This window comes from Oncorhynchus keta, chromosome 37 (genome assembly GCF_023373465.1).
Source record: "Oncorhynchus keta strain PuntledgeMale-10-30-2019 chromosome 37, Oket_V2, whole genome shotgun sequence".
Taxonomy (NCBI): Eukaryota; Metazoa; Chordata; class Actinopteri; order Salmoniformes; family Salmonidae; genus Oncorhynchus; species Oncorhynchus keta.
The window spans coordinates 11,800,833-11,819,544 of record NC_068457.1 but is presented as its reverse complement, the minus strand read 5'-3'; the positions used below and the strand labels follow the sequence as shown (position 1 = coordinate 11,819,544).

Below are 18,712 nucleotides of genomic sequence, written 5' to 3'. Positions count from 1 at the left end.
AGTCAAACATTCCCCAGGCCCACTCACCAGTAGCGGTATTTGGAGCCAAGTTGGAAGACATGTGCAAAGAAGTTCTTCTGTGGTGGTAAGGGTCGGTCCAGTCTGAAGAAGGTGTGGTGCTCTACACAGTCCTTCCATAGGTTCTTACAGGCTCGGTAGTTCACCATGTTAAAGGCTAACAGCGCCTCACGGCTCTCATTCTGGAGAGAGAGGAAGGAGGGAGGGAGACAAAGAGGGGAAAGAGAGAAGAGAGAGAGAGAGAGTGCGAGTTTAGTGGTGGGCTCAGCACACTTAGGCGTACAGTACAGCATGAAGCATGGTACAGTAGATCAGCATGATCACCTGTCACTTTAATAATGCCACTAAGAATGTTTACATATCATGCATTGCTCATCTCATATGTATACACTGTATACTCTATCCTACACTATCTATTCTTTACTATGTATTGCATCTTAGCCGTTCTGTCACTGCTCATCCATATATTTTATACTTATATATTCTCATCCCATTCCGTTACTAGATTGTGAGTATTACGTTTTGTTGTGGAATTTGTTAGATATTAGGTTTTGTTGTGGAATTGTTAGATATTACCTGTTAGATACTGCTGCACTGTCGGATCGAGAAGCATTTCGCTACACTCGCAATAACATCTGCTAACCATGTGTATGTGACCAATAACAATTGATTGGATTATCACACTTGATCAACTGATGTCACACAGATCTAGCTAAAAGAACACGGATACAGAGGAAGAAATCACCCTTTGACTTGCATAGCTGGCCATGAGATGGCTTCTTCTAGGCCAGACACTATGGTGTGCTCTGTAGTACTTCTCTACTCGGATACATGAATTATAAGCGCATGACATCAATTCATCTAGATATCAAGTACTCTACAATTGCTTTTAAAGGTCTCCTTGGATTGCATTTCTCAACCAGGTGTTTTTGTGTGTCTTCCACTACCAGACACCCTAGTTGGGATCAAATCATTATAGATTTAGTTTCATATGACCAGCCTAGTACACACACAAAGTGCATTATGTATATTTTGTATTATGTATTATTCATAATGACGAGAGAGAATTTGAGCTCGCACAATAGTAGGGATGCAATCCCAGTTGAAACCAGGACATACTTACCAATTCTCTTCTGAGTTGAATAAAAAACTGTCGACATTTAAACGAAATCTTTACAATCTGTAGCCTGAAAGAAAGAAATAGAAGCTTTTGTCACCCACAGGATGGGATCTCTCCCTTTATTTCCTACACAACAGCGAACTTATCCAGCATTCTGAAGCCACTGGATAAGCTTAGAGAATACATACTCCCCATGTTATCATCCATAAGAATCCCCTCGGTTCTTTAATCAGAAACAAATCATGCTCAGTGTTCTATGGTTCCATTGTGCCTGCAGGCCTATTTCCCTGGTTCCTTAAAGCATGACTCAGAGAGAGAGAGAGAGAGTCTAAATGTAGACCGCACTGTGTCCCAACCTGACACAGTTACGCTATTACTCATTTCTACAGAAGTCTCTTTTCATGAAGATAAACTCTCACTGTGCTGTACCCATCAAAGGGAGTAGGGCAAGGTCAGACAGCGGGGAGAGGGCTCATGTTGTCACTTTACAGTAGAGCTAGAGTAAGTTATGCCTGAATCTGGGCCATGAAAAGAAGTAGAGCATCGTAAATGCCGCTTTCATGCTATGTTTGCTACTACTGTTTGCTACTTAAGCAATAAGGCCTGAAGAGGTGTGGTATATGGCCAATATACAATGTTCTTAGTCACGATGCAACGTGGAGTGCCTGAAAACAGCCCTTAGCCGTGGTATGTTGGCCATATACCACGAACCCCCGAGGTGCCTTATTGCTATTATAAACTGGTTACCAAAGTAATTAGAACAGTAAAAATACATGTTTTGTCATACCCGTGGTATACGGTCTGATACACCGCAGTTGTCAGCCAATCAGCATTCAGGGCTCGAACCACCCAGTTTATAAAACTTTTTAGGATCTGTGTGTCCCATCCAATGGCTCCCCTATATGGAGAATGTGGCTGAATGTGGAAATATACTCAATTGATTTGACTCACCATGGAAAGCAGTTGATTCGTACCCTGTTCTTATAGATGACAATCCCAGTTGACATCACTCCGATTAAAATCTCAGTGTTGCTTTGATCCTGTAACGGAGGAGGGGAAAAAGGGCAGGGAGGATTGTAAGGTGTCCAGACTTCCTGTGGATGGGTTCTACTTAACAGAAACCCTATAGTTGGGCAATGGAGGAGGGTGCTAACCGCCACACTGTCTAATGAAACCACGTTGAAGAAGGTTGATTGGGGAGCATAGTATGCATGCATCACTCCATTTCACAACTGAACACTTACTCTTGCATAGTGCAATTCGACTCCATAGAGCTCTAGCGTCCGTGCTGTGTTTAGATAATTGAACTCTGACTGGGCAGGAGGCAGTCCCCTGAAAGGAAAAAGAGTGAGAGTGAGAGAGGGAGAGAGAACGACTTTAGTTGGCTCCACAGGCCATTCAGGGAGTAGGCCAAGCTACCATCTACGTGAGAGGCTAAACAATGACAGCACTTGTTCTGACCTGGGCACAAAGTCTGAGCCGCCTCAACCTCAGCTGCAGTGAATGAGCACAGTCCATCCCTGTTTAATCTACAAGTTATTTGATATTTTCTGTGCATTTCCCGTTTTACACCAATGTATCCACACACACGCACGCACGCACGCACGCACACACACACACACACACACACACACACACACACACACACACACACACACTATCAGTTGAGAGATTGCTTCTTACTTGTGTTGCTGATGCTGTTTGGCAATCTCTTTCTCAAAGTCATGTGGTGCGTTGGGGATGAAAGAGTATCCGGAGAGGTAGCCAGGCAAGTTCTCGTTCTGACTGTAGTCCCCTAGCTCAGCTGCAACACAACACAAAGCACACAGTGTGTGAGTGTGTAAGTGTGTGTGTGTGTGTGTGTGTGTGTGTGTGTGTGAAGCACAATGAAGCCTTTACTCCTCTCCTTCTCTCCCTCCTGCACAGCTCCCATTCATTCACACATTTTCTGGTCAAACTTCTCCTTTGTGTGCAAACGGAAAGAAGCAGGACTTTTGCAGCTTGAGAGGAGCCAAACACTTGACTTTTTTTTTGTCAATGTTTAGAAAAGAGAGACAGAGAGACGAGTTGTCCTGCTGAGTGTCTCAGTGTTTCCATACTGTATAAACAGTCTGCCTTCTTCCCAAATGGCACCCTATTCCCTCTATAGTGCAATACTTTTGACCAGGGCTCATAGGGTTATGGTCAAAAATAGTGCACTATTTATGGAACAGGGTGCCATTTGAAAAGGGAGCAGACATGAGGAAGTTGGGGGTTAAGTGACTCTATTTCCGAAGCACTTTAAGAAAAGTATGTCGCACAATAATGTGAATCAGTTAATAAAGAGCCTTGCTTTTTCATTTGAGCAGAAACTACATCAGTATGTAAAAACAGTGGGAAAAATGAACAGTAATAGCCCAGTATACACTAACTATCCTGGTCAGAATTGTGACTGACAGACAGACTGGCACTTGTGAAATGTCCTCCATTCTATTGTTGTTATTACAGTAAGTGCGGTGAGACCACCATGGCCACTTTCCATTTCCTCTTGTGACCTCTATACCTCCCACATAGCGTGATACTTTTACTACAACCCCACGAGAGAGTCAGCCAGCCAGTCAGCCAGCAAGCCAGTCAGTCTGTCAGTCAGTCAGTCAGTCAGTCAGTCAGTCAGTCAGTCAGCCAGCCTACTAAGCTAACAACCAATGAGCAGTGTTCTTCTGCCCTGCTGCCAGCCTGGTTGTGGCGATTGTGCTGTTACTCCTCCCCTCTCAGCAGCGTATTGGGGTCAATGTGTAAACAAAGACCCGCAGCAGCCAGGCCACATGAAAGCAGCATCATTACAAGACAAGTACAGTATGAAGTAGTATTACGGTCTGGGGTTTCCAAGCTACTGTAATAGCCCCCCATACTCTCAATGCTTGAAATCCCATGGTGGATATTAGGTGGGAGATAAGTAAAATACACTGCGGAACATATTCTATCATTAGTACAGTTAGTTACAAGGTGTCAGGCAGAATGTTTGCGACCATAAGTCCGCCGTACAGTTGTAGTTGAATAGCTGAGAGGAATAATTGAAGTACTTACACTGAACGGCGTATGAAGCAAGAAGAGCGGCTGTGATGTACGGACACGGCAGCCTGCGAGCCGAGGATTCAGTTATTACTCAAATTCACTACATGAGGATTATTCAAATGTTTGAATAAACCAACCAGATACAGAGCCGTGCGTTTATCAAATCCACACTCACCTTCCACTAAGTATGTCCTGTTTAATCTGCAAAACGTACTGGTACCTAAAGGGGACCCAAAACAGCAAGGTGAAAACAGAGCTTTTAAGTCTGCTTTAATCAAACTGTATGGAGAATAGCATAGAGGAAGGCCTATAGTGTACTGCTTATTTCTGTCACAATGCCACCCATTAAGCACTTACCTTGTATACTCCTCCTGAAGTTTATTGGGGTCGGTTACAAAGAATTTAACCCTAAAATTCAAACGGTGTGATGACCCCCCTGAAGGAAAACAAACAGCCAGATTAATTGAACTAAAACGAGCGATAAATAGAATATTGAAAATACTCGAGAATATTCCAAATGTATTAAACATACTTTTCAATTGCTTTCTAATCGGTTTGGTTGGATCCAGCCACCTCTGTAAAATATGGATAGAGACAACCGCAGACACGGTATGGGACAAGAGGGAAAATAGGCCATAAAAAAAAAAAATGAAGATACATTTTTACTCAAAACATTAGAGCAAATTCAGAATAGAAATCAAACTGTCCTGCGAGATAGCATCATCAAAAATATACATACGTATCAAAGTCTGAATTTCAGCTGTCACAAATGAACATTTGCATTGTTATTTTGTGAACTTTCAATAAACACAATCTGTAGCCTCTAAACACTATTCTAGCCGCTGTTTCAACTCTATCGTTTGCCGATCATGACCCATAACCTTCTTAGTATCTCAAACTGTTATCTGCAGAAACGCCACAGTTTGCTGAAGGGGCTGGAGAGAGCCCATTCATGTGATGCTGCTATGCTGCCAGTCAGAGTGTTTGAGGGGGCAGGGCTCGGCGTACATCCGCTAATCCTGATCACATAATAATAAGTCATTTCGGAATCCAGTTGATTTGGAGATCAGTGATTCTGCACCGTCCGACTGCAATGTAGTCCGACTGCAATGTAGTCCGACTGCAATGTAGTCCGACTGCAATGTAGTCCGACGTGCACAATCTCAGGTGGCCTCACCTGATCTGTTGCGACAGCCTGTGGAAATAAACGAGACAATCGAGCAGCTCGCTAATTACCTAGCGTACGTGAGATTTGGTTCTGGGCTCTGAGAAGAGGCCTCACCTGACTGTCTGAGGAGTCGTCGGCCAACTGTAGGCCGAAGTAGTCGCTCTCCGTCAGCTCCAGGTGCTTGAACACTACATCCAGCAGGACCTGTCCTTGATCGTGCTTCTGCAGGGAGAGAAACCAGACAAGACCTTCACAATCCTGTAGTACAGATATATGACCATCTCATAATACAGACAACTGAAGCAACGTAGGACTGAGAAGTGTGTTGGCCATAAAGTGATTGACACCTCCAATAAAGAGTAGCGCAAAAATACTTAATTGATAGAGGGCTGTTGCAAAACTATCACACAACTATGTGTAATGCTTACCCTACTGGGTTTCTAACTGGAGGTTGGACAAGTATGTGTAATGCTTGCCCTACTGGGTTTCTAACTGGAGGTTGGACAAGTATGTGTAATGCTTACCCTACTGGGTTTCTAACTGGAGGTTGGACAACTATGTGTAATGCTTACCCTACTGGGTTTCTAACTGGAGGTTGGACAAGTATGTGTAATGCTTGCCCTACTGGGTTTCTAACTGGAGGTTGGACAAGTATGTGTAATGCTTACCCTACTGGGTTTCTAACTGAGGTCTCACAGAAGTGTCAGGGCAATGTGCAACCACAGGCATCCGGAACACAGAACCAGACCATGTATTATTTACAGAGAGCTGGGAGAAGGAAGGAACACAAACTATACTACACACAGTGACTTTGCCTGATTTGTTTGGCCCATGTCACATAGGCTACTAGTAGTAGGAAGACCATTGGTCCGCACATGGAGCCTTGAGGAACACCATACTTCTCAATCTCAACTGAGGCTCCGCAATCACAGTCTACCTTGTAATGTCAACCAGGCAGGAAAGCAGAAAAAAAGCATGTTTCAATCACCTAACTACATACGGCAATCTCTCAGTAATGTAAAGAAACCGGACCAACCGGTTGACTGGCATGTTTCAGTGAAACAGTGGTTTCCATGGAGCTTCACTATGACCCCCATGCACTGAAACGGAAGTAATTCTCTGACTGTGTTTGACTGTGTCACTGGCATTAAGTGATTAATAATGTAGAGGAAATGAATAATAACTGAAAACCTTCAGTATCTGCATAAATAAGTAAACACCACAAGGGCTGTGGCAGTCATGACATTTTGTCATCCGGTTATTGTCGTGCAATAGTAAGAAGGATGTAATTGAATTTAGCTGAATAAAATAGAAGGATATTTTTCCCATTAAGTGGATATGTTGAGGGTAAAAGTGATCATTTGAAACAGGTCCTATAGACTAGATGTTCACTTATTTGGCAACTTTAGTTGGGAATGATACAAACCTTAATGTCTCAGAAATTAAAATATATATGGGATGCATGATGAGACTATAGGCAATTGATGATCTGAGAGAGTCGCAGAAGAAAAGAAGCTTGCGGCGCTCTGTCCCTTCCCTCAGGCTGCACTGCACAGCTGTTCTCTCATCAAGTGATCCTATTTTCACCCATCAGACAATTCTAAATTTAATCTTGTCTAATATGTCAAATTAGTTTCGATTTAGATTGGCTCATTATCAAATGGGCGGGAACAGGGGCAAGGGGGAGGCAATCCATATGCACGTATCCACAAATTTCTTATTAACAAACTATAGTTTTGGCAAGTTGGTTAGGACATCTTAGGTTAGGACAAGTCATTTTTCCAAACATTGTTTACAGACAGATTCTTTCACTTTGAATTCACTGTATCACAATGTCAGTGGGTCAGAAGTTTACATACACTAAGTTGACTGTGCCTTCAAACAGCTTGGAAAATTCCAGAAAATGATGTCATGGCTTTAGAAGCTTCTAATAGGCTAATTGACATCATTTGAGTCAATAGGAGGTGTACCTGTGGATGTATTTCAAGGCCTATCTTCAAACTCAGGGCCTCTTTGCTTGACATCGTAGGAAAATCAAAAGAAATCAGCCAAGATCTCAGAAAAAAAAATCGTAGAGCTCCACAAGTCTGGTTCATCCTTGGGAGCAATTTCTAAATGCCTGAAGGTACCATGTTCATCTGTACAAACAATAGTACGCAAGTATAAACACCTTGGGACCACACAGCCATCATACCGCTCATGAAGGAGAAGCGTTCTGTCTCCTAGAGATGACGGTACTTTGGTGCGAAAAGTGAAAATCAATCCCAGAACAACAGCAAAGGGCAAAAAGTATCAGGTACAAGAGTATCCACAGTAAAACGAGTCCTATATCAACATAACCTGAAAGGCCGCTCAGCAAGGAAGAAGCCACTGCTCCAAAACCGCCATAAAATAGCCAGACTACGGTTTCTAACTGCACATGAGGGCAAAGATCGTACTTTTTGGGGAAATATCCTCTGGTCTGATGAAACAAAAATAGAAATGTTTGGCCATAATAACTATTGTTATGTTTGGAGGGAAAAGGGGGGCGGCTAGCAAGCCGAAGAACACCATCCCAACCGTGAAGCACGGGGGTGGCAGCATCATGTTGTGCGATGCTTTGCTGCAGGAGGGACTGGTGCACTTCACAAAATATAGATGGCTTCATGAGGAAGGGAAATTAGGGGGATATATTGAAGCAATCTCAAGACATCCGTCAGGAATTTAAAGCTTGGTCGTAAATGGGTCTTCCAAATGGACAATGACCCCAAGCATACTTCCAAAGTTGTGGCAAAATGTCATAAGGACAACAAAGTCCATCACAAAGCCCTGACCTCATCCCATAGAGAATTTGTGGGCAGAACAGGAAAAAGTGTGTGAGAGCAAGGATGTCTAGAAACCTGACTCAGTTTAACCAGCTCTGTCAGGACGAATGGGACAAAATTCACCCAACTTATTGTGGAAAGCTTGTGGAAGGCTACCCGAAATGTTTGACTCAAGTTAAACAATTTAAAGGCAATGCTACCAAATACTAATTGAGTGTATGTGAACTTCTGACCCACTGGGAATGTAATGAAAGAAATAAAAGCTGAAATAAATCCTTCTCTCTACTATTATTCTGACATTTCATATTCTTAAAATAAAGTGGTGATCCTAACTGACCTGAGATAGCAAATTCTTACTAGGATTAAATGTCAGGAATTGTGAAAAATTAAGTTTAAATGTATTTGCCTAAGGTGTATGTAAACTTCTGACTTCAACTGTATGAGCAGCTGAGAAATAAATATAGCACTTAATTCAGTCCACACATCGACCTCTGTCTGAGGAACATGCTCTCGCTGTGAGACAGGTGATATTCCGCCCAAACTCTGTATGCCACGGGCTCTCCAACCCGGTTCCTGCCCAGGAGTTAATTTGGGAAACCAAGTGAAATCTGTTCAGGAACATCAATATGAAACATATTTCATTAAACTGTTGACAGCCCCTCTGCGCGCTGAAGAAAGCAATAAAGGAGAGAGAGGAGATGGAAACGCACGGTGGTGAGATATTCTGTAGCTAAAGGAATGAAGGAGAGAGAGGAGATGGAAACGCAAGGTGGTGAGATATTCTGTAGCTAAAGGAATGAAGGAGAGAGAGAGGAGATGGAAACGCACGGTGGTGAGATATTCTGTAGCTAAATGAAAAGGAATGAAGGAGAGAGAGGAGATGGAAAGGAATGAAGGAGAGAGAGGAGATGGAAACGCAAGATATTCTGTAGCACAGTGGTGAGATATTCTGTAGCTAAAGGAATGAAGGAGAGAGAGGAGATGGAAACGCACGGTGGTGAGATATTCTGTAGCTAAAGGAATGAAGGAGAGAGAGGAGATGGAAACGCACGGTGGTGAGATATTCTGTAGTTAAAGGAATGAAGGAGAGAGAGGAGATGGAAACGCACGGTGGTGAGATATTCTGTAGCTAAAGGAATGAAGGAGAGAGAGGAGATGGAAACGCACGGTGGTGAGATATTCTGTAGCTAAAGGAATGAAGGAGAGAGAGATGAGATGGAAATTCTGTAGCTACGGTGGTGAGATATTCTGTAGCTAAAGGAATGAAGGAGATGAGAGGAGATGGAAACACACGGTGGTGAGATATTCTGTAGCTAAAGGAATAAAGGAGAGAGAGGAGATGGAAACGCACGGTGGTGAGATATTCTGTAGCTAAAGGAATGAAGGAGAGAGAGGAGATGGAAACGCAAGGTGGTGAGATATTCTGTAGCTAAAGGAATGAAGGAGAGAGAGGAGATGGAAACGCACGGTGGTGAGATATTCTGTAGCTAAAGGAATGAAGGAGAGAGAGGAGATGGAAACGCACAGTGGTGAGATATTCTGTAGCTAAAGGAATGAAGGAGAGAGAGAGGAGATGGAAACGCACGGTGGTGAGATATTCTGTAGCTAAAGGAATGAAGGAGAGAGAGGAGATGGAAACGCAAGGTGGTGAGATATTCTGTAGCTAAATGAAAAGGAATGAAGGAGAGAGAGAGGAGATGGAAACGCACAGTGGTGAGATATTCTGTAGCTAAAGGAATGAAGGAGAGAGAGAGGAGATGGAAACGCACGGTGGTGAGATATTCTGTAGCTAAAGGAATGAAGGAGAGAGAGGAGATGGAAACGCACGGTGGTGAGATATTCTGTAGCTAAAGGAATGAAGGAGAGAGAGGAGATGGAAACGCACGGTGGTGAGATATTCTGTAGCTAAAGGAATGAAGGAGAGAGAGGAGATGGAAACGCACGGTGGTGAGATATTCTGTAGCTAAAGGAATGAAGGAGAGAGAGGAGATGGAAACGCACGGTGGTGAGATATTCTGTAGCTAAAGGAATGAAGGAGAGAGAGGAGATGGAAACGCACGGTGGTGAGATATTCTGTAGCTAAAGGAATGAAGGAGAGAGAGGAGATGGAAACGCACGGTGGTGAGATATTCTGTAGCTAAAGGAATGAAGGAGAGAGTAGGAGATGGAAACGCAAGGTGGTGAGATATTCTGTAGCTAAAGGAATGAAGGCGAGAGAAGGAGATGGAAACACACAGTGGTGAGATATTCTGTAGCTAAAAGAATGAAGGAGAGAGAGGAGATGGAAACGCAAGGTGGTGAGATATTCTGTAGCTAAAGGAATGAAGGAGAGAGAGGAGATGGAAACGCACGGTGGTGAGATATTCTGTAGCTAAAGGAATGAAGGAGAGAGAGAGGAGATGGAAACGCACGGTGGTGAGATATTCTGTAGCTAAAAGGTCATGTCACACAATTAACAATAATACATTTAAAATAAAATAAAACTATTACTAGGGCATTCAAAATAAAAATGCACTATAATTGTAGGCTAACTGTTAGCTACCCTGCACAACCAACAGCATCGCCTAGGGCTATAAGTTCCCTCCCAGACTTGTGGATAGAAATGTTGGAGCGTAGCATAAGGTAACCAGTCTACCCAGTGTGGATGATGATCCACTCAAAGCCGATTATTCGAATGTGTTTAATTTTGGAGTATAGGCTAGGCCTATTATGGACCAAAGACATCTTAAATCTGTTTAGTTTTTTTGCCTGTTAGAAGCCTTCTTGTAGATTCCCTGTGCAGTGCAAGTATTGGAGGTGGTGCCTGCATGGCAGTAGAATGCCAGTGGGCATGATAAAGGAGCTGTCAGTTGTCATTCAGTACTGACTTCACCTGTGTATACATGATGCGTGTCTGTGCACACTGGATGGTTCCCAGAGAAAAGAACCGACATCACCGCCAACAAACCATATGAAACACATATGCACACAAACATGAGGGCCTGTATTCACTGGCAGTGAAGCGTTTACCTGGTTTAGCCCCGCATGGTACTAGTAAAGACAAAGGACTCCACAATGGCAGCTCTGTAGTCCCTGAAATGGACTCATCTTAATTCATGACCAGGGGATTAGTGTGCTGCAGCAGAGTAGATTTGACCCAGGACAGAACAAAAAGTATCGGGGCAACAGAAATGGTCGTGGGTTAGACTGAGGTGCTGTTGGGTGCGTGTTATAATTAGGGGGAATGCACTAACATCATGCATCTCTGCCCCCGTTCCCCACAGTACACCAGACGGGACAGATATCCCTTATGCTTGGCTCGGAAAAGCCATTGTGAGGTTTGCAGTTCAGTCCATTGGCTAGTGACCCCTGGAGTCTCCTTTAAAACCAGAATGCCAGACATTCTGCTGTCTCTGCTATGCTGCTATTAATGACAGATATCTAAAATTACCCAGGCTCCACCTGTTGGATAAAATACGGAACGGTTCTGATTTTCACTGAAAGAATAAACTTGTTTTCGAGATGATAGTTTCCGGATTCGACCATATCAATGACCTAAGGCTCGTATTTCTGTGTCTTATCATGTTATAACTAAGTCTATGATTGATAGAGCAGTCTGACTGAGCGATGGTAGGCACCAGCAGGCTCGTAAGCATTCATTCAAACAGCACTTTCGTGCGTTTGCCAGCAGCTGTTTATGACTTCAAGCCTATCAACTCCCGAGATTAAGCTGGTGTAACCAATGTGAAATGGCTAGCTAGTTAGCGGGGTGTGCGCTAATAGCGTTACAAACGTCACTCGCTCTGAGACTTGGAGTGGTTGTTCCCCTTGCTCTGCATGGGTAACGCTAATTCGATACTGTTACATTGGCAATACTAAAGTGCAAGTCAAAGGTTAATGAAATACAAATGGTATAGAGAGAAATAGTCCGATAATTCCTATAATAACTACAACCTAAAACTTCTTACCTGGGAATATTGAAGACTCTTGTTAAAAAAGGAACCAACAGCGTTCATATGTTCTCATGTTCTGAGCAAGGAACTTAAACGTTAGCTTTCTTACATGGCACATATTGCACTTTAACATTCTTCTCCAACACTTCGTTTTTGTATTATTTAAACCAAATTGAACATGTTTCATTATTTATTTGAGTCTAAATTGATTTTATTGATGTATTATATTAAGTTAAAATAAGTGTTCATTCAGTATTGTTGTAATTGTCATTATGCTGTTCTTCCACTAACCTCATTGCAACTCCCCTCCAAGTCTGTAGGTGTGCGAGACAACTTTACCAGCATCATAGCATAGGTATATATGAATCGTTGTGACATATGAAATAAGAGTGATAGTGTAATCAATGTGTAATAACTACGTAAAAAAATTATGAATGCGTTAAATTATTAGGTGACGGGTGCAGTCATATTCAGGTCCTGATTGGTCAATAAGCTTATTTGACACGTCTAGTAGTGTTAAATATTATATTTTTTGACACGCAAAGACCCAAACGGCGTTCCATAGAAATCCTGGTTGAGAATGAAACAACTTAACAAATGAACCACGAAACAGCACAGCAAGTAAGTGAAATAAATATGTTTTGATAATGTTTTACTGGTAATGGGGACATACATAAATGCCAATAAAATAACTTTTTGATCAGTGTGGTGTGTGTGTGTAACCTTTATTTAACTAGGCAAGTCAGTTAAGAACAAATTCTTATTTACAATGACGGCCTACACCAGCCAAACACGGACGATGCTGGGTCAATTGTGCACCGCCCTATGGGACTCCCAATCACAGCCGGATGTGATACAGCCTGGATTCGAACAAGAACTGCAGCGACGCCTCTTGCACTGAGATGCAGTGCCTTAGACCGCTGAGTCCATGTGTGTGTGTTAACTATTTAACTGTACTAGAATGCTTAAAAAGGAACTAAAATTAAATATCTGTATTGTTTTTCGGGCAAGGAAAATATCGGATATCGCTATCGGCTAAAAATGTCATATCGGTGCATCACTAGTCTGAATACTTTCCGAATGCACTGTATGTGAAAAACATCTTATAGAAAATATTTAAGTTAAAAAGTTCTACCCGATGACATTTTTAAACACTAAGATTTGTGGGGAGCAAGAAAATACCCTCCCTCTGACTAGAAATTCACTCCAGGTTTCGAAAATCACAATTTTTCTTAGTTTTAATCCTACCCTGTGATGTCAGAGAAGCATTTTTTAAAAGACATTCCTTATCTTTTTAACTACAGATCATAGAATCACGCTGTTTTCACATATGCAGACACTGGTATGGTTCTGGAGGTAATGAATATGAGGTTGAAAAGTGGCAGAATTGCCCTTTAAACAAAGTCTAATTTATCTTTATAGGCCTACTTCGTTATTGCGTAGCCTATTGATAGACAACTGGTCTAGAGAAGAGAGAGAAGGTCCTAACCCAGTCATTTTCTATGGTGAGATGTATGGCTGTACAGTCAGTGTAGATGCCAGGAGTAGTATAGTACAGTACTTACATTAACTTTGAAGGCTTGAACTGTGTTATCCAGCAGAAGAACATTACAGACCACCTCTGTGTGCTGCCTGTCTTGTGCCAGCTCTGATGCTCGGACATTGTCGTTACTGCCAGCTGGCAACCGGGAGCGTGAGGTCATTACTGTCCAGACTGGGTCTGCAACACAGAGAAACAAAACAGCAGGGTTAGGGACCTTATATTATACTGCATTTAAATACATTACATTGTTCCAGAGTGGCGCAGCGGTCTAAGGCACAGCATCTCAGTGCTAGAGGCGTCACTACAGACCCTGGTTCGATACCGGGCTATATCACAACCGGTCGTGATCGGGAGTCCCACAGGGCGGCGCAAAATTTGCCTTGCGTCATCCGGTTTAGGGGAGGGTTTGGCTGGGCTAGGAATTTGTTCTTAACTGACTTGCCTAGTTAAGTTTTAAAAATGCAATGGAGAATGGTTCGCCTCCTCTTCAACACCCGTATACCTATTTTTCAAGATGTTGTTCATTTTTCTTTTTAAACAGTCGGCAACGGCATAATTGAGTCAAGTAAAAAGAATAAAGACAATGCACTCCTCCTTAAATCTGTGACTGAGGCTGATGATGTCATACTTCATTCTAGTAATATCTAGAAAGAGATCCCCGTCAGATGCAAGGTCCTTGATCCTTTATGGCCCATGCTCTTACAGTCAGGCTGCAGTACAATGAAAGGATTGAGTGAGGCATGACCCAGTTCACTACTGCTGGGAGGAAGAGAGCTACACACACTAAAGAGGACTTCCCCAGGAGGGTTAGCAGTCTTCACATCCCCACCAGAGTCCCCACAGACACACACATACACACACACACACCACACACACTCTCTCTGATGGATGCTGTTAGGCCTAATTCTGTGTTATAAAGTTGTAATAACAGGGGCAAGGGTGATAAATACTTATTAAAATCATATTTCACAATCATATCAAATTTTAGGGAGAAAAGTGACTGCAGAAACATAGAAATGGTTTTAAAACAACTAAGCTTGGCTATATCACCTTTGACCTTTTTCCTGCATGACATCATCCATTGACTGCACTCAGAAAGGTCCCGAAATAAACAATGGCCACACCAGCAGCAGAGCTTTTGTCAGTGACAATGGTGTTCCTGTGAATGTCACAGTGCAACACACAAAGACACGCTGAGTCGCTGTACAGTGTTGTCACACTGGACCCGTCTCCAGAACTCCCACATCGGCCAATACCCTGTCACGGGTCCCCACTTCTCACAGTTATAGGTTAAATCAGAGGGATCAGATGCTTCAAAACCTACTGGCTATTAATTCTATCATGTTTATCCTTCCCATTATTTAAACGTGTTTTTAACAGTTCACATGCACTTTGTCTATGTTTTCCATGTTCTGAATTCTTAAATGAAATGGTCAAACTAGGCCTAAACAATATCTAGGGAGTGGAGCTGTCCTGGCCTGAATCATACCTTATTATCTACTCAAGTCTATTCAGGACATGACCGTTTTTGTTTACGCCTACCAATAGAAAAAAGCCAAATATCCCAATGAGTCTCAGGTTTAGACTAAGGTTATTTACAACGTAGGCCCTCCTTTGAACAAAGTTGCAGTCCAAAAACATCACCCCCAGTGTGCAGATGTCAACACATGGAACAGTCACAGCAGAATCCTAATAAACATACTGATCCATATATACCTACTTTGACCTTTACTGTCTATCACTGTGTTTGTTTACTGCACTTTCTGTCACCATAGCATCCAGGACAACCACACAAAGTTGGCAGTGAATGACCATGGCAGCTAGCCTTGAGTGTGGGGTGGGTCCATCCAACAACCATGAACTTGAGGGATGGGAACAGATAGACTGTGTGTCAGTGTCAGTGTAACCCGCTTCCAACCTGGCTCGCCTGCCAACACCACCACCCACCATAACAGAGTTCAAATCATAGGCTGAGTCTCTGGGGCTGAGTGACCTTTCAGTAATAGAGCCACAGCTCTGGATTGCTGGGGCTGCGTGGAGAGACCAGACAGACACCATGCCAAATGCAGAGGAGCTACCTTGAATTCCAATGCAACTCCTAGGCCCTAGACCGAAGTTAGTAAACTAACCCCTGAATAAAGTAGGTTACACATTGCTTTACAGATCAATCAGGTGATATAATGGCCTACCGTTGTCTTAGTATTTTCACACCAAGTACAACAGGACAGCATTACCTATCTGACACGGTATAACTATGGGTTATAAAGCAGAAAAATATTGTGTACTTAGGCTACATTCCTTCTTCAAAGCATCTGTGTACAATAAACTGTTATGACAGCTAAGGGACATAATCGTTTTATTAAACCTTGGCTCCTGAAACACTCCCACCCACTCCAGCACTGGATTAGCATGCTGTGTGTACAGTTCAGACACATCTCTCCCCCCAAGAGAATACAGTACAAACAACAAGGGTCATGTTCATTAGGCATGAAACAGGAAAAAAATGGACTAAAACAAGGAGGGACTGCTTGGACTTGTCCAATAACAAACACTCATTTTCGTCTAGTAAGCCTTCTTAACATTATGAGGCTAAAGCCAACAGTAGCTAACAAGCCATTTAATCCTGGGCACAAATCTAAACAACATTGTTCACGACAGAAGAGATTCACTCTGAAAAGGATTCTGGGTCGCAAATTAAATCAGCTGCATTCCTTTGCAACATATGTCCACACAGAATTGAGCATAATGATGAATAGCCTAACAAACACAATTATGTTGTCGATGGCTGTGAGCTAGAGGTTAGAGAGCGTTGCCATTGATAGAACACCCTTTGAGGCCATTCTCATTCTCCCTGATTCCTTCCTTCCTCCTCTCCCATTCTTAAAGCTCCATTGGCATTTGTTGCTACACATCTCATTCATTCAGATATTTAGCCCCAGCAGCAGTGTAGCTACTAACTCACCACCCCGAACTGTGGACGTAGGGACACTACAGTGTAGACCCCCTAGTGATTCATCCTGTTTTAGAGCTTCATGAGCACATATGTGTTTGTCATTTCCCACACACTTTTCCGTTGTCTGCAGCACACACTCCGTTGCTCGGTTTCATCTGTTTCAGCACACTCCCCCTTCTCCCCAATCAAATCCCATGTACTCCATCACTCTCATTCACTGCACTGTCAAAAAAAGCCTTGCACTTGACAATAACTGACCCAGTCTCTAAAAATGTGAGGCTGCTTTGGACAGATGGAGAGAGATGGAGAGATGGAGCCGTGTGGGTAGGATACAATCCTCCTCTTCTTTCCACTCTTTCTCGTCGTTCTCCACTATAGCCCTGCAGCTCTTTATCAGAGAGAGAGAGACAGTTGAGATTGTGTGATAGCAAATGGCTGCTCCTCTATATTCCACTATGGTCAGCAAGGAGGCAGGGGAGGGAATATTATGATGACATCAGTGGGGATTCTATAGATTCCAGGGACGATGCTGTTTCTGTGACGCTCTATTCGCTCAGCCTTTCTTTGTAGCAGCAGGTAGATTAGAAGCCTAGTGTTTCTATCAAGTCAGTCGGTGCACTAAACTAGAGCGTCCATGTTTCTTGTGATAGGAACCGAGGACGGGGTCTTGCATCCAGCAGCATGAATACGACATGAATATGTGTCATAACAGCATTATTACAGACAAACAAGACTTGTATGTAATTCTGAGTGGAGTTCATTATGTCAACCAGCTAAACCAGTGTGTAGCCTACCTGTATTCAGAATCAGTGGGGTCTCTTTGTGTCTTGATTCAAGAAAGAGGTTTATCCATCTATTGACCCAGACATATATTTAGCCTCTACCTTCTCCCCTGGCCTGCACTCCCTCCCTGAACCAGACATAGGTTAGAAGTGCACACTCTATTCTGTTCGGTTCCATTCTGGTTAACTGTAGCCTATAAGGCTGTCAACTGGCATATGACAGGGACAGAAAAATAACAACACATTGACGTTAACTTGCTAGAAAGCTAGCCACCAGGCCATCACATACTTGTCACTGTCACTAAGACTAGCATCAGCTAACGCAGAGGTGTAGCTATACTGTCTCTGGATAGATGGGCAGCTAGTTAGCTAACTTGCTACATCAGCTGTGCTATGCAAGCTAGCAAGCTAACCATGGCATGACGTTATTATATGCAGGCTGCTTAATGTTACCTTCATAAACTGCGCCGGTAGAGTCCAGGTTTTGAGGGATAAAATCAAGAAGTGGGCGAGGTGGTGCAATTCAACCGCTGCAGGTCCACAGAAACCTCCTCATCGTTCGCAGCAGCATGCACTCGCTACGGCCGCACGGGTTCGTTTCTTTTCAGCACCACAGCGATGATGGACCCAGGCAAACGTCAATACAGGACGCAACCATTGTAATGCGGGCAAGGCAAGCACTGGCAGGTCGGTATGATCACACACAAAAAAACAGAACTTCCTTTCCGCGGCCCCCAAACTGTAGTTCAATTCAAAGACAACCCCGTTTGAAGACATTTATCATTTATATCGCTGAAGCATAAACCATGGGGCATCAACGAAACATGGCGTGAACTCCACAACACATTTTTTTGAACGGGGGTTGATGTCTGTCAAACTAGTAGGCGTGGCATTTGAGGCGCAGATTTCACGACACGCACGCGCGCAGCCTACATTGTGAGAAATGGGGGAAATATGAATACTATTATTATTATTATTATTATTATTATATTGTAGGTAACTTCAAATATTTTTCCATTAATGTAGTTTGTGTGTGATATATTAAAAGCTTAGTAAACATGGTTACTTTTGCAAATAAATATCCTACACTCCCATCTTGTGGCCAATTCGATGTCCATGCCACTTCTATTTGAGATTAATGGTAATAACTGGATTATTGTATATAGTTTCAAAATGAAACGCAGAAACTCTGATAGTGATCCCCGTTATTGTACACTCCCATTTAGAACTGCCCACTTTTAGGTAACACGTAAGTAACAAAAAGGTATGTCCCACTGAAAATGATTAATGGGGAGTTTGTAAGTTGTTAATAAATAGTTATTTATTCGTTTTTGTAGA

The 18,712-nt window shown here is 42.8% G+C and overlaps 1 protein-coding gene across 5 annotated transcripts in view; it reads right to left on the bottom strand.

Annotated features, from left to right (window-relative positions):
- LOC118370203 (tyrosine-protein phosphatase non-receptor type 4-like) overlaps positions 1-18,234 on the bottom strand; it is a 31,252-nt gene extending 13,018 nt beyond the window's left edge. For 3 of the 5 annotated variants that reach the window (XM_052499124.1, XM_052499128.1, XM_052499125.1), the window contains exons 1-13: positions 17,828-18,234; positions 13,662-13,816; positions 5,475-5,582; positions 5,370-5,387; positions 4,725-4,767; positions 4,550-4,628; positions 4,368-4,412; positions 4,205-4,257; positions 2,822-2,942; positions 2,383-2,470; positions 2,090-2,178; positions 1,142-1,205; positions 28-200 (exon numbers count right to left, since the gene is read on the bottom strand). In XM_052499124.1, coding sequence (XP_052355084.1) covers positions 28-200; positions 1,142-1,205; positions 2,090-2,178; positions 2,383-2,470; positions 2,822-2,942; positions 4,205-4,257; positions 4,368-4,412; positions 4,550-4,628; positions 4,725-4,767; positions 5,370-5,387; positions 5,475-5,582; positions 13,662-13,799 — 1,019 coding nt within the window. In that variant the 5' untranslated portion in view covers positions 13,800-13,816; positions 17,828-18,234. The remainder of the gene's footprint in view (positions 1-27; positions 201-1,141; positions 1,206-2,089; positions 2,179-2,382; positions 2,471-2,821; positions 2,943-4,204; positions 4,258-4,367; positions 4,413-4,549; positions 4,629-4,724; positions 4,768-5,369; positions 5,388-5,474; positions 5,583-13,661; positions 13,817-17,827) is intronic. The other 2 variants (XM_052499126.1, XM_052499127.1) reach the window with 1 other exon arrangement.
- Positions 18,235-18,712: the final 478 nt, after the last annotated feature.